The sequence below is a fragment of the Salminus brasiliensis genome, chromosome 25 (genome assembly GCF_030463535.1).
Source record: "Salminus brasiliensis chromosome 25, fSalBra1.hap2, whole genome shotgun sequence".
Taxonomy (NCBI): domain Eukaryota; kingdom Metazoa; phylum Chordata; class Actinopteri; order Characiformes; family Bryconidae; genus Salminus; species Salminus brasiliensis.
Window position 1 is genome coordinate 11,693,069 of NC_132902.1, and position 22,592 is coordinate 11,715,660.

The following is a 22,592-nucleotide window of genomic DNA, read 5'->3' on the forward strand; positions in this document are numbered from 1 at the left end:
TGACAAAAATGACTGGAAACAGAGTGTTAAGATATCTGTGATTAATGAAAAATTTCCAAAACACATAACATGTGAACAAAACACGTTTGGCAAATATGTTTGTCTTAATTGTGATCAAGTTATCACTGAATATGAAAGTGATATATCTATATACTGTTAAAATGTTTGAGAAAAAGTGATTCCAAACTTTGGACAGTAGTGGAAGTGCACCAGTTCTCTAATTCAGAAGAAAACATCTAGAACAAAATCAGTCATTAGGAAAACAGCTTCATTTATTTGTAACAAAACTTTTCCTTTATCATATACAAAGACATCATACATGGTATGCTTTTGCACTTCTGTGCATGGTCTATAAAGTCACATCACAATGCCTATGTACACAAGCACACAAATCTCTAGCAAAGCCTCTTAAACACAATACTTTGTGCTATACACTGTTTGGTCCTGATCCGCACACTTGTTGGTGGTACTTCTTTAGCACGTCCAGCTGAGAGGAGCGGACCAGGACATGTGGCCGGACTGCTGCCAGCATGCTGCAGGCCTTCTCTGGACTCCAGCAGTGTATCTACACAAAAACAACGGGGGAAGAAATACAATCCATCATCACCAACAGTGCTCAGAAAATGCTGAGCAGGATTTGCTAGGTAGTCATTTTTGTGCATTTCTCATTATTTTCTCAGTGGAAGGTTGTTAAAGTTTAGAAATGCCTTTTATTTGTTCCATATTATTCAAATTTAGTTACACCATTATATAATAAAACGCTCTGATTTAAAATCAGTGATCCTGGAGTGACATCTTATGCATCATCCACTCATAAATCATGCTGACCATTTCCTTTACACCTCACAAAACCTGTTGCTCACCCTTATGAGGTATGCAGCAGCCACAGTGGCACTGCGGGAGCGGCCTGCTTTGCAGTGGATGTAGACGCTGGTCCCCTGCTCACGGTGCTTCAGAGCAAAGTCTACACCCTGGTGGATGTGCTCCAGACTGGGAACTCCTGTTAGGTCCACTGTGCTGAGCCTGATCTGCTCAACACCTGCTGCCCTCCACTCCTATGTAAAAAACAACAACAACAAAACAACAACACATAAGCTGCTTTGGAGGACATCATCTAACGTTAGCCATATCCTTCACTGATTTCTTGTGTGCAGATTAGAAGACTCTGCTAAAAGTAAAGCAATCACATATTTCTACCAGGTTGTAACATAAAAAAATAATCAGAAAGCATTATGTAATTAAGCGTGTAATTACATTTGAGTAACATAGAGGTTTCACAGGCTCCTGGAGTATCCATCGCCATCCAAATGTTTTGTTTTACTGCTCCAACAATGACCTCTACTCAGTAAAGGCTGAGTAGATCTGTTGGATCAGAAAACACCTAAATGTGTTGGCCAGTAGGACCGAGGGAATTGCAGGACTGGGAAACACTGCTATAACCAAGTCTACCTAAACTATAACTGTAAACGTAGTCGTAAACCTAATTTTAACCATAAACAAACCCACTTAGGCCTTAGTAAAATTATATACCAGACCAAATACTGAAAAACTAATCCACTGTTTTTTTCCTGATTTATATGGAGTAGATGCAAATAATAACTCCAATTCATGACATGAGCAAGTGGGTGAGCTTGTCCAGAAGGGTACCAACAAAATGAACGCTCACATGGGGTGCTCCAATGCTCCAAAATCGACACCTTTAAGCTCGACTAAAGTTTGCAGCTACTCACATGGACAAAGACAAAGTCTTCCTATGGACATTAAGCTGTCGTGTCACGAAGACCAGCGGTAAGTTTGGTGGAGTAAAGGTGAGGAGTTCAGCCCCAAGAACACCACACCAACTGTTAAGCATGGTAGTGGTAGCATAATGAGGCACACTGAGGCTGCTTCGCTGCTAGGGTGAACTGGTACACTGCATAAAAAGAAGCTGGAATAGTTCATAAGAGTTAATAAAGAGTTTATAAGAACTACCTCAGAATTCAAGCACACAGTTTCGTTTGTCAAAACGGTAATGACTCCAAAACACCATCAGTGGTGATTGCGGAGTGAGTTGAGCAGGCTAACGTTGAGGTTTTGGAACGGCCTTCCTGAAGGCCTGACCTCAACCCTATTGAAATATGTGGACTGTGCTGAAAGGACGGGTCCATGCCAGGGAGCATTCAGACCCATTGAACTCTGACCACTAAAGGTCAAGGTGCAACTAGCTAAGGGAATTTTAATCAAATCTTAGGTCCACTGTATGTAAATTTTGACCCTGTGCTTATCACCCTTGTTCTACTGTATTAAAGATATACTGTATATTCATTCTGCCCCAGAAAAGCATCAGCTCAAATAAATAACTGAAAGCCTGATACTGTCATGTCTGGCATTCATGTCCATAATGAGTGTGTGTGTAATCTAACCAACACAACAGTTAATTCTACGCTCAGGCTCAAAACCTAATTTACCTAACCTAATAACCTAATAAACCTCATTTGTTATGATCTGCAGTGTTGTGGGATGTTAGCTGTAAGCTAGATCCTTACCTCCTCTGAATTGCAGAAGAACTTGGTCTCATACTCTTCGTTCATGGTTATCACCCCCCGGACATTTTCCATCTGAACCAACTGCAGTGAATCAAAGAGATAAACACATTCACATCGTAGAGTGTAGAGCCGGAGCTACAAAGGTGCTCAGCTGACCCTCAACGAGAGACCCTCTCACCTCCTCTGTCATGGATCTGAACGGCAGAGCTCCGAGAAGCACAGTCTGGTCCACCCGGTTGAACCATCGCCTCGAGGAGACCTTCTCCATCACGACATTATAGGCGAGTGTGGGGTAGAACAGAGCCCGCGCTAACACGCCTGACATGCTTCTAGTTATTCTAACGCAGATCATAGCCCATAACACTCACAGCGTCTGACATTGTAGCCCACTGTGGCTCTCACTACACCCGTGTACACCCCACCACTGCACCCATGGTGCATTGCGCGAACAGTCGGAGCCGAGTTGAGCCGAAGAGCCGAGTTGAGCCGAAGAGCCGAGTTGAGCCGAATGGAGCGGTCAATTCAGTTGGAGCGGCTAACACGCTGTGAAGGGTTTGAGATAAAAACTATTTAAAAAGAAATGTTTAATGTGTTTAAAGGTTGTCATGAGAGTTATTTTTTATAATTAATAATAAGAAGAATAATTATTATTATGTATTGTTATTAATAATAACAATAAAACAGACTAGTTGCTTATATAGCGCTAGTAATAATGTGCCTAAATTATTTTTATATAATAAATTTATTATATAATAAATTAGCCTACTTGAGAGAAAACTCCTGAACAGCAATGATTTTTTTTAGAAAATCAACATACCAAACAAAATAAATGTGCACAGTACTTTTTTAGTACTTTGTAATGAATATAAAAATACAATTTCTATATAAAAAATATAAAAGATGTAAAAAATAATTATAATAATAAAATAAATATAAATGTTAAATAATTTATGTACATATAGCATATAAATGTCAATTCAAAAAAAGCATATAAAAGCAGCAAAACGCTAAAATAGCTTCGCATATAAATATTTATATATTTACACGTCAGGCTCTGAGAAAAAACAGCCTACACAACATGTATAACATACTGTCTTGTAAGTTTCCCAAAGGAAAGTCTTCTGTTCTTTTGTTCATGTATATGTGAAGCTATTTTAGCATTATTTACTGCAATTTTCTCAATCTGTAAGCTTTTAGCAGATGTATCAAACTACTTAGAAAAAGGACCAGCAACAAGACGCACTACATTTTATATTTATTTATTTAGTTAGTTAGTTAGTTTGTTAGTTAGTAATTGTCATTCTCTCTTCTTACCCACGTCCTCTTGCGCTGCCTTGGAAAGAAGCAGCCATTTCCAAAAAATATATATTATTTATTATTATATTTATTATTTATTAGGATTTGTCTACAGTTTTACAGTTCAGACTGTAATAACAAACAATTAATTAATGAACAATATTTCTTAAAAAACATGTTAATTCCTATGAGATACACCATCCTTCACTGACGGTTTTATGTCAGTGGATGGGGATTAAGCCTAGTCCTGGAGTACACAGCATTCAGAATGGAGATTCTCAGTTCAGCGGAAAATGTGACCCATTACCAGGCTTAATCCCTGTCCAGGAAACAACAATTACCAACTGGAGTCCATCTTTTGTCATCTTTTAACCGGGGGGCCTCTGCTGACCAGATATTTGGGTGATGAACCCATTCTAAGCACAGCACTGACAACAACATGGTAGTGACAGGTTGAGGTTTGCGCTGGTAGCTGTGCTAGTCGCTTTCTACGGACAGATGAGGTAATGAGCTTATCAACTCTGCTTCAACAGGTGACTTACAGACAGTAACTCTTAACCTAGAGACTGCACCTATATACAGAATGGAATATATACGAAATGTGTACCTGATCAAACGGCCTACGAGTGTAGATACTGTGTGTGTAGAAAACAAACTCAGTGGTGTAGATTTAGACAATTATTTAACCCATATTATATATAATAAAACATTTGTAATAGTTTCATCTTCCGCCGACTGTCCTTCAGGATTATGACACTGGGGTGGGCAACAGTGACTGGAGTCCTGCACAGTTTGCTGATTGTCCTGCTCTAACAGACCTACTAAACCTAGCAAATAACAAGAGGGTGCAATCAGGTGTGCCTGATCAGGAAAGGACAAAACTGTGCAGGAATCTGGTCCTCTAGAACTGGACTCTGACAAGGAGTGTATTAGTCACATTTGATCTTTTTGCAAGTGCATGAGTCTGACTGTGGCTAGGAGTGCTTCTAGTGAGTGAATGTGCGTATTTGCCAAAATATCTCAGAATATCTTTATCTACCAGGTATAAAATCATTAAAATTTCATCTTTCGTTTTTTGTAATGAAAAAAAATAAAAAAAATAAATAATAATAATAATTATATATATATATATATATATATATATATATATATATATATATATATATATATATATATATAAATACACACACACATATACATATACACACACACACACACACACACACACACACACACACACACACTGGGGAAAAAAGTATTTAGTGACATCATAGGTAGACCTCAACTATGAGAGACAAATTGAGAAAAAAAAAATCACATTTCAATTTTTTAAGAATTTCTTTGCAAATAATGGTGGAAAATAAGTATTGGGTCAATAACAAAAGTTCATCTCAATATTTTGTTATATATTCTTTGTTGGCAATGACTGAGGTCAAACGTTTTCTGTAAGTCTTCACAAGGTTGACACACACTGTTGCTGGTATGTTGGCCCATTCCTCCATGCAGATCTCCTCTAGAGCAGTGATGTTTTGGGGCTGTCGGCGGGCAACACAGACTTTCAACTCCCTCCAAAGGTTTTCTATGGGGTTGAGATCTGGAGACTGGCTAGGCCACTCCAGGACCTTGAAATGCTTCTTACAAAGCCACTCCTTTGTTGCCCTGGCAGTGTGCTGGGATCATTGTCATGCTGAAAGACCCAGCCACGTTTTATCTTCAATGCCCTTGCTGATGGAAGGAGGTTTGCACTCAAAATCTCACAATACATGGCCCCATTCATTCTTTCATGTACACGGACCAGTCGTCCTAGTCCCTTTGCAGAGAAACAGCCCCAAAGCATGATGTTGCCACCCCCATGCTTCACAGTTGGTATGGTGTTCTTTGGATGCAACTCAGCATTCACTCTCCTCCAAACACGAGTTGTGTTTGTACCAAACAGTTCTACTTTGGGTTCATCTGACCATAAGACATTCTCCCAATACTCTTCTGGAACATCCAAATGCTCTCTAGCAAACTTCAGACGCGCCCGGATATGTACTGGCTTAAGCAGGGGAACACGTCTGGCACTGCAAGATCTGATTCCCTGGCGGCGTAGTGTGTTACTGACAGTAGCCTTTGTAACGTTGGTCCCAGCTTTCTGCAGGTCATTCACTAGGTCCCCCCGTGTGGTTCTGGGATTTTTGCTCACCGTTCTTGTGATCATTGACTCCACAGGCTGAGATCTTGCATGGAGCCCCTGATCGAGGGAGATTAGCAGTGGTCTTATAGGTCTCCCATTTTCTGATTATTGCTCCCACAGTAGATTTCTTCACACCAAGCTGCTTGCCTATTGCAGATTCAGTCTTCCCAGCCTGGTGCAGGTCTACAATTTTGTTTCTGGTGTCCTTCGACAGCTCTTTGGTCTTCACCAAGAGTTTGGAGTGTGACTGTTTGAGGTTGTGGGCAGGTGTCTTTTATACTGTTAACAAGTTCAAACAGGTGCCATTAATACAGGTAATGAGTGGAGGACAGAGAAGCCTCTTAAAGAAGAAGTTACAGGTCTGTGACAGCCAGAAATCTTGCTTGTTTGTAGGTGACCAAATACTTATTTTCCACCTTATTTTTTTTTCTCATTTTGTCTCTCATAGTTGAGGTCTACCTATGATGACAATTACAGGCCTCTCTCATTTTTTTCAGTGGGAGAACTTGCACAATTGGTGAATGACTAAATACTTTTTTCCCCACTATATATATATATATATATACAGTGAGTCCAAGAAGTATTTGATCCCTTGCTGATTTTCTTCGTTGGCCCACTAATAAAGACATGATCATTCTATACTTTTAATGGTAGATGTATTCTTACATGGAGAGACAGAATATTAAAAAGAAAATCCAGAAAATAAATCTAAGGAATATATATTAATTGATTTGTATTTCATGGAGTGAAATAAGTATTTGATCCCTTAGTATTCATTAGCAGTTCTGGCTTTTACAGACCAGTTAGACACTCCCAATCAACTTGTTACCTGACCTGAAGCCACCTGTTCTCACTAATCACTTGTGTGAAAAACACCTGTCCACAGAATCAGACAGATCACACAGATTTCAAGTCTCCAACATGGGTAAAACCAAAGAGCTGTCACAGGACCTCAGAGTCAGAATTGTTGACCTTCACAAAGCTGGAATGGGCTACAAAAAGATTAGTAAGGTGTTGGATGTGAAAGTAACAACTATTGGTGCAATTATCAGAAAGTTTAAAGAGTATAACATGACAATCAACAGACCTCGGCCCGGTGCTCCAAAGAAGATTTCGCCTCGTGGGGTGGCAATGATGCTGAGAACAGTCAGAAATCGTCCTGCAACCACTCGGCAGGAGTTAGCAAATGACCTGAAGGCAGCTGGGACCACAGTTTGCAAGGAAACAATTGGCAACACTTTGCGCAACAATGGATTCACATCCTGCAGTGCCCGAAAGGTACCCCTGCTGAAGAGAGCACATGTGGAGGCGCGCCTCAAGTATGCCAATGATCATTTGAAAGATGAACCAAGTTATTGGGAGAAGGTTTTGTGGTCAGACGAGACCAAAATTGAACTTTTTGGCCTCAACTCCACCCGCCATGTGTGGAGGAAGAAAAATGCTGCCTATGACCCCAAGAACACTGTGCCCACCGTCAAGCATGGAGGTGGAAGCATAATGTTTTGGGGGTGTTTCTCTGCCAAGGGTACAGGGCTACTTCACCGCATCACTGGGAAGATGGATGGAGCCATGTACCGCACAATCCTGAGGGACAACCTCCTCCCCTCTGCCAGGGATCTGAAAATGGGCCGTGGTTGGGTCTTCCAACATGATAACGACCCTAAACATACAGCAAAGGCAACAAAGGATTGGCTCAAGAAAAATCACATTAAGGTCATGGAGTGGCCCAGCCAGTCGCCAGACCTCAATCCGATCGAAAATCTATGGAGGGAGCTGAAGGTCAGAGTTGCCAAGCGACAGCCCACCAACCTTCATGATTTAGAGAGGATCTGCAAAGAAGAGTGGGCCAAAATTCCCCCTGGTGTGTGTGCTAAACTTGTGGTTAACTACAACAAACGTCTCACCGCTGTGCTTGCAAACAAAGGCTTTGCCACTAAGTATTGAGTGTGTTTGGCAAGAGGGATCAAATACTTATTTTCCTCATTGAAATACAAATTAATTAAAATATATTCTTTAAAATTATATTCTGGATTTTTGTCTTGATATTCTGTCTCTCCATGTTAGAATATATCTACCATTAAAAGTGCAGAAGGATAGTGTCTTTATTAGTGGGCAAACAAAGAAAATCAGCAAGGGATCAAATACTTCTTGGACTCACTGTATATATATATATATTGCAACTCCTGCCATCATCATGCCTTGCTGATCTAAGGCTTCCAGTAGTCCGAATTATTATTTTGATAAAATGTTCAAATTACAGTCAAATAATTATGTAAAAACATTGCCAAGCAACATCAAAATAAATCTCAGCTAAACTCACATTTTTTCATTTTCGAGATACTAAAATAAATGAATAAATAAAACATACATCCAGAAAGTCACTGCTATGTCATGCCAGATATGACTTTACCAAAGAGGTCAAGGTTGGTCCCTTGTGGCACTCCAGAACTGTGTCCAGTTCATTTGTTGTGGTTACAAACAGGAAATGGTGGTGACAGACTTTCTGAAATCAGGGGAAAAACATATTTGACATTGTTTGAAATGATTCATCAGTTATGAGGATAAAAATATTATGTTAGTGTTAGTGTCTAACCAAGTCTGATTTGGCCAAAGACAGCAACCATGACCAATCATACAGTATAAATCTCCAACCATAAAAATGCTGACTTATCCATTTACAGATACTTTAAAAAAAAAAGATGAATCAGGGTAGATATTAAAGATTGTATTTTAAATAACAGTAATTAGGCTAGGTGTGCAATACTTAGAGCAGGATTAAGATTAACACCTAATTTAAACTCTCTTAAATAAACACTGGTTTGCTCTGCCATAATAGCATGCTAGTGATATTACAGAACATATCAGTAGCATGCTATTATGGCTTCAAAACCTTCATCAGCTATCTCAACATCAGACGTCTCAACACAAAGGGCATGATTTACAAGCTCAGACATCCCAAACAGGCCTGACCTCATAATAAAAGAATAGTTCAATCTTCTCATCTACACCATCTTGTGGCCTAAGCACACACGAAGGACAAAAGAATAAGACTTAGATTCAATTATTGATAGTCTTAGCCTAAGTCAGTGGTCTCCAACCTTGCTCCTGGAGAGCTACCTTTCCAAAGCCTTTAAACCCAACCCTAATCCACCCCACCTGATCCAACTAATGACTGCCTTAGAAGTTCTTGATAGGCTGAATGGAGTGTCCGGATAGTAGCTCTCCAGAAGGAGGGTTGGAGACCAGTGGCCTAAAACAAGGCAAAGCAGTAGTTTGGAAATATTAGGTAAACATATTGATGTATAGCAATGACATGAAACCTACTGCCCAATAAGGCGGTTAGGAGGTAGCTGAATCCAGCAGAACAGCGGGTTTTTAGATTCTGTATAGATATAGCTAGCAATTACTATAAGCTCTTTAGTGGACGATATACTATTGTATTCTTCATTCATAACAATTCATTTACTGATGATATTAAGAAAGACAACTCTGTAACTTACTAATCATTATTTTTTATGTTGCAGATCAGTGAGTCCCAACTATAACTAAATAAACGCTCAGGACAAATTGACAAAAAGGCGATGTTTCTGGTTTCCGGTTCCAAGTCTGGTAAGCACAGGCGTTTCCGCTTTCCAGCGGAATTCTACAAGTGATGTTTTCAAGATTTGCCAACAATAACCATCAGTGATGTTCAGCACATCACTCAGGCTTCGACGACAGCACGCAGGAGTAAGCGTGATACGGCCTTCAAAAATAGCATGGTGTGACTTTGCAGTGTTTTTTGCAGAAGAAGACATGATCATCCAGAGGTTTTACAAAGATGCAGAAGTTGCTGCAATCGTTTTTTACGTTTACATGGCAGTTTGTTTGAAGGATTGAAGGCACTGCTTGTTTATTGAGTTTTCTCTTTTCCATGGCCGTCACATATTCCTACATCTTTGTAATCCACTGGAAACCTATTGAGATGTTCTTGGAAGGACTTCTCTTCTCTTCTCTTCTCTTCTCGTGGCCACCGTCTTTCAGTTGCAATCATGAAACCTTTTTTTCCAATCAAAAGTACAGTGTGGAGAGAGCCTGCCAATACTCTGTGCCCCTCTGCTCTCTCTCCCAGACAAAGGAACACCTCACGCTTTATACCCTACTACACACCATATATAGTACTGTTCCCATATGTAGGATGTCAATCGGCTAACCCATAAGCGGTGGAAATCAACCCCCACCGTTGCTTAACATACATAGTACACATGAAGACCACTTAACATCTCTGTTACATACATTGGAGTGTATGTCCAATCTAAACTATTCTCCTATATTTGTACAGCTCATGTGCAGTTTTACAGAGTTAGGCCTAAGAATGGACCTCGCTCAAGAGACCGAGTGATTAGCATTACAACCACCAACACATTTAACATTTACAAAATGAATGCGGAGCTCAGTTTAGGACACAGCCCCTGAGAGCCAGCCACCATCACGTCTCTGTATCTGAACCGTGAGCGTCACCTGCTGTCGGGGGTGGTCTGGTGCAGATCAGGATGGGGAGGCCGGTGTAATGGACAGTGATCACAGTAGGCCAGTCTGTATGTTGCTTTTTTTTAAGAATATAATATTTAAGAATATAATAACATGGGGTATTTTTATTTACTTTCTTATAACTGTTTTTATCTTTGTTTATCACATTTACTCTTGATTTCTATTCTTTTTATTTAAGATGAAAAAATGTGTCTCGAATTATTACATTCGTATGATAATATTTTCGTTTTCAGCTTTGACTGTGTGACATTATAGAAATAGATTAAAAACTGCACTAGCCACAACCTACACAATCTATACAATTTAGTAAAATGCTGTACAGTACTGCATACTGTAATACAATATACTGTCCACTGTCTATGGAGGTTAGTATATAGCAGGTAAACACACACACACACAAATGCCTACTCTAACATCTCCACCGGCATCCCATAATATACAGCACAAAATTCTTACAGTAGAAATTCTTCTACCATTACACATCTTCTTCCTCCCTGCACATCCTTTGAAAGCCATGAGGTCTTCGTGTGAAGCAGTGAGAGTGAGAGAAAGATGATGAAGGAAACATATCTGGAAGAAGCTGGCAAAAAGTGAGGGAGATCACCACGGGAACACCACGGGGAGAAGGAGATGATCATGGAGGGGCCTGCAGTAATGAAACAAAGGATGCTAGAGAGGAGGCTGAGAAACGGAGGAAATGAAAGAGAAAGGAGAAGAGATAATGCAAGAAGAGGCATTATCAGATGGAGAGGAAGAGAATAAGGAACACGGTGAGAGGATAATATACAGCGCATGAGCTGATGAAGATGCATCAGCGCACAGAGAAGGCCGTGGAGAGATAGAGGGACCTGGAGAGAAGCTGGAGAGTAGGATTGTTTAGGAAGAGAAAAAAAATTAAGGACGAAAAGGAGGAGGACAATGGATGATGATGCCGACAGCTGGCTGAATACATGCTTACAAGCTGGGGCTGAGTGGATGAGGATGGAGGATGACCAAGCTGAGATAAGCATCAGCTAAAGACCTGAGTGAGCCGTGAAGTGCGGATTGGTGGAGGAGCTGATTAGAGGAGCTGAAGAAAGGGATGGACAAAATGTTGGTTGAGATGGAGGGAGGTCATTCACACAAAGCTGCAGGAGATGGAGAGGGAACTGGATGAATGAAGAAAGAAAGAGAGAGAGAGGGTGGTCAACAGGAGCTGGTCAGAAACAAAACATCTCCGAAAGCGCTGCTGAGTTGAAGGCCAAATCTGAGAAAGCATAGAGAGGAATGCTGAGAGAGGGCTCAGAGAGAGAGCAGACGTGACCCACAAGGCTAATGTTGCCAACAGACACTCACTACACGTCGATAGTCACCCAGACTGTCTGTAAACACACCACACACTTTTCTCAACCTGCTCAAAACGCACTGGGGGCTTCATCAGGGTCTTCTAGATTGGTTGATGTGGTTTAGGACACAATATGACTTTATGAATTTGCATTTAACTGGTATTTACAAAGCAGCCAAACTCTTTAATTACACGTAAGTTCACACACATACCCTCCCCTTCTCCCCCTGAGTGTTTTTTCAGACGGACCATTTGAAAACGAATCAATCGACTCTTTTAAGTGAATCGATTACAAGCATAAGCATATCAAAAGCAAAAAAAAAAAAAAATTTTACTAAGCTCCCTAACAACTATCCAACAACTATCGGACTGTATCTAACTTTCACCATCTATCCATTTTTTGTACGTATTACTCACGACCACCATCCCTTGTTTCCCTTGATTTTTTTTTGGTCACTCATCATGACTGACTCGTTCACAGTTTCACAGTTTAAATTTCAACGGGCAGTTCCTCAAAAGGACTGGCACATCAGCATCCATTTAAACAACCAAAAACACCACCCTACCCACATTTACAGCAGAATGAATCAGTGAATCAGACGGTTCAGTGCAGCGGACAACGGGGAGAATCGGTTCCGTGAACTGAATCGAACTGATCATCGCCGCTGACACGCCTTCTTTTAATTTTATTGATTTCAGGAACCACGTGACCAAAAAGTCCACTTCGACAGGCGAAGGGGGGGTGGGCGTCTAATGGCTAATAAAAAATAACGCACATTTATGTCTTCAAATCTTAATAAACACACACGGATGTTGGTGAGTGGTTTGCAAACACGCGTGTTGGAGCACGTTTCTTGCATAAGCGCACTTATTAAAAGTGCCTGTCGATAATGGCTCCACCCCGCTCCCCTTTAGACGTGTCGATGGTAAATGCAGGAAAGCCAGCCATTTTGCACTATCCCTGGTAGAAAGTGGGCTGTCGTGGGAAGACGCTCTCAATACAGAATAATTAGCTGGAAAAAAAATCCCACAAGTTGAAGAAAACCATTCCCCTGTTTCAGCACACGTGTTAACTCAGTTCCCGTCACTTGAACAGAGGTGCACCAAGGGTAAGTGTACTACATTTCTCCTGCTTAAATCATGCCCGCAGTCCGAAAACCGCTGGCTAGCTCACAACACCAAATTAGCTAGCTAGTTAGCCTGCTCTGCTAAGCTAAGCTAAGCTAGCTAGCTCGCTAACTTGTTTACTGTGGACTCTCTGCACAGCTCTAAAGTAACGTGCGTCACTAAGCGGGGGTTAACCGGCTGCTGACCCCCCCCCCCCTCTCCCCCCCCCTTTAAAAATTAGTGACCGTAGACGGTGTGTGTGTGTGTGTGTGTGTCAGCTGGTCAGTCACGCTGCCTCGCAGAGCAACTCGACTAAACTCACTCCGTAAATCTACACGCATTTCCAGCGGCCGCCTGGTTGCCCCTAGCCTGCTATCAGGGCCACCTGAAGCCCGGTTTACGACCCGCCGCGTTTTATGGCTTCTAGGAGTCACCTTATAGCGGACGAGCCCAACGTGGACGGCTTAAGTTATAGCTAGCTCACCGTGTCTCGCCCTGGTCGAGCTCAGGCTGGTGTTTATTAAAACTGCACGGTCACAGTTAGCTAGCTAACTAACTAACCTAGCCAGCTTCACCTAGAAGCAGGCTCTGCTAATCGATAGGAAAGTTGAAGTGAGCTACAGCTAATCACATCAGCTAAGCGCAGCTAACGTCCACAAGGCCCGCCGCTCGTTACCTCCCCACACGGCCGCTAGCTAGCCGCTGTCCGGGAGGGTCCCGGTTCGGTTCTGCTCAGACACCTCGAAACGTGAACCGAGAAACCGGCCGAACCGAGTCTCCTCAGACTGGACGCAGATGTGCGGCTTGGTGAAGTCAGTAACTGGCTGTTGGGGGAAAGCCTGTCCGCCCCCTTCGGTGTTAGGGTCTAACCGAGTTGCGACGCTAGCTAGTTAGCATGTTGGCTAACTGAAAAACTTACCCCCCCCCCTCTCTCTCTCTCTCACACACACACACACACACCCTTTCAACCGTGTTTCACATTATTAAACGAAAGTGATAAACTAGTGTGAGCCGTTCACTGCTTAGTTAGCTAGCTATGTAGGTTAGCTCCTGGCAGAACAAGAGCCCGAGCAAAGCGAGGAGGAGGGGTGGTGGTGGTGGTGGTGGTCTCTGGCCTAGTCGCTGGAGTAAGGCCTTATCAACAGATGAGGAGGGAGCTCGAAAGTGAAGATTACTGCAAAAGCTCAGTTTCTTGATTGTAATGGTTCACATTATGTAACAGATGTAGTGCCGTGGAGGTCAGCTGTGTGACTTTAGGTTGTGAGAGGATCAATGCAGCTCGTACACTGAGATGTCCATCATCTGGTGCCTGTTGGAACATGTGGACTGTCTGGACCTACTGTGAAAACTGTTCTGCAGGATGGTTGTTTTTTTTGGTCAATTAGATTATACCCCCCCCCCCCCCCCTTCTTTATCCCAAACATACCTGATCAGAAATCTGACACCAGAAACTCCAAGTATCTCCTTGTATCTCCTGTGTAAAATGAAAACTGCAAAAAAAAAAAAAAAAAAAAGTCTTGACTGATAGTTAGAGGTTTTTAGTGTTTTTTAATTTAATATCTGCTGCATATAATATAATATCTGTTTGTAATGAAATGTGTAGCTGATGTGTAGCTGGCATTTCAGCCAGTTGAGGATCAAGACCTCCAGGCTACAGAGAAGCTTCTTCCCACATGCCATCACACTCATGAACAGCTGAACATTACAACACTACATTCTGAATACAGTCTATTACATACATGCATCCTATCCAGATGTTCTCTCACTCTTCTTTCTCTGTACTGCACTTTATTTATCTGATAGTGTCTCAGAACAATCTGTACTACCGTCTCAACCAGTGTCTCCTCTGTTCTCCATATTTATATCTATTTAATCCAGTCTGCACTGTTCTTTACTGCAGCACTTAGCACTTTAAATATACAACTCTGCACATGTTAAGTTTACAGGTGTGTGTGTGTGTGTGTAGGTTGGGTGTGTTGGTTACTTCTGTAATGTCAGTTATCGTGCACTGTGAGCTACTGTAACCAAAAACAAATTCCTTGTATGTGTAAGCATACTTGGCCAATAAAGTCAGATTCTGATCAGTCCTAACATCCTCGATATGCTTACAAAAGCATGTTGTGTATCAGAATAACAATTGTCATGTTGCCCAGCCCTACTTTTTAGTCGTTAAAAATGTCAGATTGTTCTTGGCGAGATGTCTTTTTTTAGGTCCTGTGTGTCAAGAAGCATTCGTTCTTGCTGTGCCTTTATGCTGGAGGTTTTTGTGGAGGTGTTCTGGTTAATTCTATTAAAAAAAACTTTTCTCCATGTCTGCTCTACCTAACTGGAGTAGGTATTTGTGTTCGAGGGTTGAATTTAGGCTGTACGTCTTACAGTCGTTTAGTATCATAAATGTATTTTGCGTAGTGCTTTTGTTCACCTCCTTATTACTTTCTGCATTCTTCTTTGCTCGTAGTCAGCTGACATGCAAAGAATGCAAGTTAGGTCCTCACGACGCAGGCGAGCAGTGTTTCTGTGATATACCAGGTATTTCCCTGCTGCTTGCATTTTAAGTATTGCAGTAATTGCAGTGCAAGCAAATGTGATGGGGAGATTGTCAAACCTGTGGCGACTTCCTTAGCCACAAGCGCACTGTAGTGCAGGGCACAAATGTGTGGTTCAAGTTAAGTGTCTTAATGTGATATTAGCTTGCTGGCTTGGGAATCCAGTTATTTGGTAGCTGAATTGCAGCCTGATTATTCGTACAAGTGAGTTTGCTAAGTGTTCAGCAGCTGTGACCCCTAACGCTTGTAGACACCCTAATACTTGTAGACAAATGTACTTGTTTTTTCATTTCAAGTGCAGTTAAGTTTTGTTTACTTGCCTGCCTTGAATGCTTGTGCAACTCATATCCTTGATGATCTATGGGAACAGGCATGTATTTTCTTGTAAAAATGGACGGTTGAGATTGAAAGTGCAGTTAGGGTTGTTACTAGACTGTCTACAGCACACTAAAATCAAAGGCCCTTGCTATTCTTTCTTGGCTACATTCAACATTTGTGGCCAGGAGTCTGGGAGAATACTGTTAATGTGTGGGGTTTAGTTTCTTTTTTTTTTTTAATTAATTATTATTAAATGCTTGTATCCAGTAGAGTGGCAATATAACTCTCAGATTTCTCAATAAAATGTGTCTCCACTAAATCTGCCAATAGAAAGTTTGACCACAAAGGCTTTTAAGCGTTTTATTGCTGCTTTTGTTTACTTCTGCATGCCTAGTGAAAGCCAAATCACATGTAAACAAAGTCACTGACCCCTGTCAGAGTACTTCTCTACCTGAAACCAGTACCTAGATGTAAGAGTTTCGTTTGAGCTCTGCTGACAACATTGCCTTGGATCTGTTTAGATTGCTATATTGATCTCCCATGTATGTAAAGTTTTACACACTGATTTGATTTGATTGGCTTTAGCATTACTGAACAGGGAAAACTGAGCTGGAGTCATTAGTTTACTTGACTATTCATACATTTGAATATCAGATTTTCAGATTTTTCAGAAAAGCATTAGTCTAATTCCATGATGGCACTGATTATTCTTATTGTAAAGCAGGATGAAACCAATCGATCTGAAGCTTCATAAAAACAGTTATTAAAATGAGCTCTTTAAATGTGCGGTGTTGAGCTTTACTGAAAACGATTGAATGTATCAAATCAAAACACAGCTGTACAGCAGACACCCTTTTAAGGGTGTAACTTTGTTCACCACCAAGTTATAGTTTAGTGTATCAGCCAGTAGTTAAGTGTAAAACAATCATATTATAATAATTAATAATAATATTTTCAATATAAAATTGTAGTAATTGAATACTGAATGTTTGAGTGTGTGTGTGTGTCTTGTCCTTTAGTACTACAATTTTTTGGTTTGGTTCTGTCCCTCTTCCTGATTCCTTGTTATTGGTGGTTGCAACCTAAAGGTCTTGCTCTTCAGTAACATCCCCCCGCAAACATAAAGCTACAGGGAATGGGCACAGGTGTGTTAACAGTGATTGCTGCTCTGTTTACTGGATTTCTGTTCTTCTTGCAGGACAGAAGTGACATTTCATACAGAAAAGGCCACTTGCAGGGTAAGTCCTAATTCTTTTGTTGTGGAGTTCCTGCTTGCTTTGCACATCACAAGCATACACACATGCTCAGGTCGATTTGTATATTCAAATTACCAGACAGAATTGCATGAAACATCTTTGATGTCAGTAGTTACTCTTCATATTTTAAGATGGATACTCGAGTCAGGAGATCTCTTAATGCAATTTAAAGTTTCTGTTGAAATCATTATTTCACTGTTCATTGACCGTAGACATGGGAGCATGGCAGAGAGTTGGAAACGCCCTGTGACGAGGGTTTCTATGTAAACCACTTTGGCTTTCTTTTGAATTTCTGGCAGCAATCCTACTTCGGTAGTGAAGTAATGGGCTGTCCTCGTGCAGTTTGCAGGCCTAGGCTTCACATCCGCCGTTCTACACTCTTGATCCAAATCAGGAATGACTGCACAGAATATGTGATGCACTCACACCATGTTAAACATTCATTCATGCTGTTGGTCCCCCTGTGGGATTATAGCCTTCTGCTGGTAACGAACAGACGATACTCGTTATCTGACACTCGTATGGACACGTGCGCCCGTTTTGCATCTTGCATTTCTTCTGCGAGCCGCCTGTAGGTTATAACCTGTGTGCTGTGGTCGAGGTGCATGAAACAAAAACTGCATGTAATGGATAAGGTTCTATTTAAAAGCTGCTAGTCTCTTCAATTAAAAGACTAGCGGTTTCCTTGGTTACATGCTACCCCCTACATACAAGCGTGTGCGCGCACACACATGCACACCCACACACACCACTTATGTGTAGCTGCCAGTCTACTAGACTGTTCTCTGTGGGTGCATTTTAGTCCTGCATGGCAACACCTCTGTTATCTGGCACTGCAGGCCAGGCTGCGCTGGTTGAGTTTGTGTGTGTGTTAATATTGAACAATTTAAGTGTGCGATTTTGAATCTGTTGTGAATTTTGACTGAGCGCGCAGGTCGGAGATGATTGCGCTCCGTGGAATGACTGGTTAATGCTCTTTGTGTACATCTGTTCAGAATAGAAGTTATTGAGGAAAAGAGAGGAGACAAATGAAGATGTGTGAACACCCCACAGTGGAGGTGCAGGGATGTGTGTCAGAGTGCAGGCTCATTTTAAAGTGCCATCAATCACACACTGCTCTACTTTTTGTGAGCAGCACGAGGCTCCAGAAATACCCACACTGCGCTGTGTTCTACCACCCGAACTAGAGTCTAAAAAGAAACGCTCCGTGAGATTTGGTTTAGGTGCTTGTCAGCTTGAAGACTTTTGTTCTGATTTCACGGTTGTTACTGGCGACTCCAACTTTCTCCTAATTTTATACTTGAACGCCACTTTCATTTGTGCAGGGAAAGGGGGGGGGGGTGTAGGAAACAAAATCTGGTCTGGTTAGGTTTCGCATCGCTTCATTACAAGTGCTCTGTAAACAGAGGCCTTATCACATGACAGTTTAGAAACCTTGGAGCTGAAATGTAAATAGCCTTACACTGATGTGGTTTCTACTGATAATATGAACTGTTTAGTCATCAAGTACTGATGATGTACTTGCTTGTCCTGTAGGAATAGCGTTGTCAGATCTGTAAAGATTTATTGCTAGTTTGAAATCAGGTGCACTTCATGTTATGTTTTGGGTTCCGAGCATTTTCAGGACACTCCTGCTATGCTGACCATGTTTAAACTGCATTAAACTACATAACTAGGCCGGGCACATGGACAGTCTCTGACGTTTTCTAAGGTCTTTTAACTTGATCATACCATGAAAGATCATTGTCTCCGCCCGTGGTCGGGCCTTCAGAAGTGTAAATGAATCCATTGCACAATTGTATGCAACCGTATTGTATGAATGTATCTAGTTCAGTAAGAAGTACTCATCCTCTGCAGAGAACACACTTCTGCACATCTTAATACACAATTACTTGCTTTAGTTTACGTATATGTGTGGATATATGATGTAGAAAAATTTAGGTTAATTTCTGTTCTGCTGGACATAGTTAGTAGTATCTCGCTCCACTTTGTGGTTGCTGCAATATTTCTAGCATTTCTAGCAATAAACCTGTCTACTTCAAGGCCTTGATGTCAGCTGTCCACAGAGCAGCACTCTTTATAAAGTGAGAAAGCCAGTGGCCATCGACCTGTATAGGCCATAGACCATGACAGCTTGATCTTTGGCTGCTTAAATTCTTCTTTGCCTTAAACAGTTCAGTTCATTAAGACCATCTTTACAAGTCAAGCAGCCATTTTTGCTTAAAATGTAGTTGATATGGATCTGGTGCTCATGAAGATATTATGTATAATTATTATGTGCCTAGTTAGAGTTTAGTGTGGGTGGAGTATACTTGCCAATCACATTTAGAACCAACCTATGACTTGTTTCGACAGTATTGAGCTAGGTTTAGATGTTTTTTCAGCACCCCTACTCTGAGAAGCTTTGTGAATATGAGCCCATGTCACTAGGCACTGTATTTTAGGCTTTGACCATTGCAGTTACACCATTTCTGAAATCCTGTCAGTCATTAAGAGAAAATTATGCAAGTCCCTGCTCTACACGGTGCTTGAACCTCTAGCCGTTGCAGAACGTGAGCAATAAGTTATGGTGGCTGCAGTGACCTTTGGCCTTCTGAAAGGGCAGGCCTGGACACCTCTCTGTAGATATTTATAGAATCAATTCCCTGTGACTGGGATAGACTTGTCCAGTGTGCGCCCCCAAAATCGGAACGAAACAGCCGTACAAATTTAATCTCAAGTATGTACTGCTGCTCGCCATGTTTACACTCGTGTTGGATGGGTGGAAACAAGTAGGCGCCGTCAAGCCTGCCGTGACATGAAGGGCTGAAGAACGATTTGGACCGAGGTATGGGAGACTCTTGGAGTGAAAGGACTGAAGGGTGTTAAGTCTGTGTAGTTTGGATTGTAAGTCCTGCAGGCAGTGATTTGCAGATGCGCTTGGTTGTACCTAGATTCTTCAGTCTAAGCTCTGATTCTCTTGCTGCATGTCTGGCAGCTGTGTTGGGAGAGTTTTTGTTTGTAGTGGAGCTCTGCTGCCCATATGCTGTCACATTCTCTGTCATGGACGCCTCCATACCAGGCTTATGCACCCTTACATAGTCAGACCAGATGCCATGATGACATGCGTCTTGCAGCTGTCTTTAAAACAGTAAGTCAATGTTGTGTCTTTGTTAAGCTGCACAATGTGGTTTCCACTAGAGGTACATAAATTATTGATGGGGTGTTGTCATCGAGACTGTAGGAGTAGTTTATCATGTTACATTTTAAACTAAAGTGAACACCATTAATGCTTTTAAATATGGATTTTTCTAGCCTTTTTGGAGTGGAGCTACCTGTAATTCTTTCCTGTTTTGGTTTTTGTGTTGTGCGCATGAGAAAGTGACTCTCTCAGACCTCCTCAGAAGCAAAAGATCTAATCCTGGACTGCTTGACCCTGCAAGATCAGGCTCTTTGTGATGCCTGTTCGTCCCTCACAACAATCACAATGGTGTTTCGATGTTAGACCAATCCTAAACCAGGGGAGGGCAATGGGAGCTGGAGTTCAGCACAGTTTGCTGATTTTTATTTTTTCCCTGCTTTAACAGACCTAGTAAACCTGGAAAATTAACAGGTGGGATGAATCGGGTGTGCTTGATCAGAAAAAGCACAAAACTGTGCAGGAATCAGGCCAGGACTGAAATTGCAGACCCTAAATGATTGAGTCATCTGGGATGATGATCAGTGTTAAGCATTCAATATGTACGCAACATCAAGCAGGGTTTAGAGAGAGGGGGTTGGGGTGGGGGTTGTGTGGAGATTCTGAGGCCTTCAAGACAGGACCGCTGGTCATTGGTCTCTACTCTGATTTGTGGGCATAATGTTAAGGCGCTTTGATGTTTTGTTCAGGGCAAAATCTGTATGCCTAACATCCCCCACACTACATCTAATGACAGGCCGCTAAAGTGGATTCTCTGAAACGTTCAACATTTTCGTTACGATTTTAAAATCCTATGGTTTGGGTCAGGCATTATGCACCTCTCATTGTGAGATGGAGTTCGAATCTTGTCGAGGCCATGGCCAGTTAGTCTGTAGCAATCAGAGATCTTTCAGACAATACCTGTAATGCCACAGGCCGTCAATATTGAGCTTTTAAATCAGCCAGTAATGATATGCATGATGTCTGTTGGTCAGGCTCTACTTAAAACCCTACAAAAATCTCTTGAGCAACCAAAAAGTTGGTTCTTGCTCCTCTGAATGGGAGCACAACGCACTTGTGTGTTTCAGGAGTTGCAGAGGAGGGAGCAAGTCACTGCAGACAAGTCTCAAGTAGAGGGCTGAATACTAAACTCTTGAATTAGCATAGAAAGTCACTCAGTTTAAGTGCAGAATAGGAGCTTATTGAAGCATGAGGTTTAAGTTGGTGTGTTTAGTTTTAAGGTGTGAAGGAAAATGTAGTTTGTCTGCTGAAGTAAACTGAATATAACCGCAGTTGATGTATAACCGAAGTTGCTGTGAGGGGTCAGTGGGCTTTTGATGCATTTGTGCATGCCTACTCTTGAAAACTTACTTTGAGGTCAGTACTGGCATGAAAGTGAAGCCTGAACCTGTACTCATGAGTTCTAGATCAAAGCAGACAGGTCAATTTGAAACCCAAACCTTACCTGGGAGCCTGATGGAGTGAGCAGAAAGAGACCACTTTCCATGTTACTTTTTAAAATTCCATTAAATCATCCTTGTTCAGGTTAAAGTTTGTTTAATTTTGTCTTGTCTCAAGATCTTGTTCCCGCATGAGTTTAGCCAGACTTTGCACTTTATAGGAAGCTCTTTTTACAGTGCCTGAATCACAAGCACTGTGACTCATTTTATTGATGACATTTGCAGTCTTCAGCCAATGTTTCTTGTGCAAAGGCAAGAAGATGCACCATGCAATGCATACTCTCTTTAGAGCATGCTCTGGATTCATTAAATTGGCCACTGATTTGTGTGTGCGTGTGGTAGCGGGTAAAGCAACGTTATGACCATATTGCTTGATCGTTCTTGGCTCGGGTGACATACGTCCTGGAAGACTCTGGTGAAACTTGGTTCTTAAACTTCTTTGGCCATCACCTTAAGGGAAATCTGTTTACGTTATGGCTTTTGTTGCATGTTTGTCTTGTCCAGTGTGCATGACCTTTTATTGAACTCTTTGCATGCTGTGTTGCGTCAGATCTTGTCTCTTTCCTCTTTTTATTTTATTTATTTTTTTTATTTTCCCTGAGATTCCCCTTCCACTGTTTTGTGTTTTCCTGTGTGAGTCTGATGTGTGTGTCCTGTACTGTTTGGTGTGTTTCTGTAGCATTTGTCAAAGGCACTGGATGGATAGCATCGACGCTGAAGCTCTTTACCTGACCACCGCGCAGCATGGGCAGCCTCAGTGCGAGCTTCCCCACACTGCTGTGGAGGTACCCACCCTTGGGGGGTAAGAACTCACTCACTCACTCACTCATTCACTCCTTTCTTTTGCCCCAGAACAATAAGAATAAGATCTGTTTGTTTTAGTTTTTTTTCTTTAAC

The 22,592-nt window shown here is 41.6% G+C and overlaps 2 protein-coding genes across 13 annotated transcripts in view; one reads left to right on the forward strand and one right to left on the reverse strand.

Annotated features, from left to right (window-relative positions):
- Positions 1–254: 254 nt before the first annotated feature.
- On the reverse strand, positions 255–2,944 carry ptpmt1 (protein tyrosine phosphatase mitochondrial 1). The gene is made up of 4 exons (XM_072671452.1): positions 2,704–2,944; positions 2,526–2,606; positions 864–1,055; positions 255–565 (listed from the first exon to the last, which is right to left on the reverse strand). The coding sequence occupies exons 1-4, from the start codon at positions 2,875–2,877 to the stop codon at positions 428–430; spliced, it is 585 nt and encodes a 194-aa protein (XP_072527553.1). The 5' UTR covers positions 2,878–2,944; the 3' UTR covers positions 255–427.
- Positions 2,945–12,817: 9,873 nt separating this feature from the next.
- celf1 (cugbp, Elav-like family member 1) overlaps positions 12,818–22,592 on the forward strand; it is a 30,986-nt gene continuing 21,211 nt past the window's right edge. For 9 of the 12 annotated variants that reach the window (XM_072671730.1, XM_072671734.1, XM_072671737.1 and 6 more), the window contains exons 1-3: positions 12,818–12,960; positions 17,021–17,060; positions 22,375–22,497. In XM_072671730.1, coding sequence (XP_072527831.1) covers positions 22,394–22,497 — 104 coding nt within the window. In that variant the 5' untranslated portion in view covers positions 12,818–12,960; positions 17,021–17,060; positions 22,375–22,393. The remainder of the gene's footprint in view (positions 12,961–17,020; positions 17,061–22,374; positions 22,498–22,592) is intronic. The other 3 variants (XM_072671731.1, XM_072671741.1, XM_072671742.1) reach the window with 3 other exon arrangements.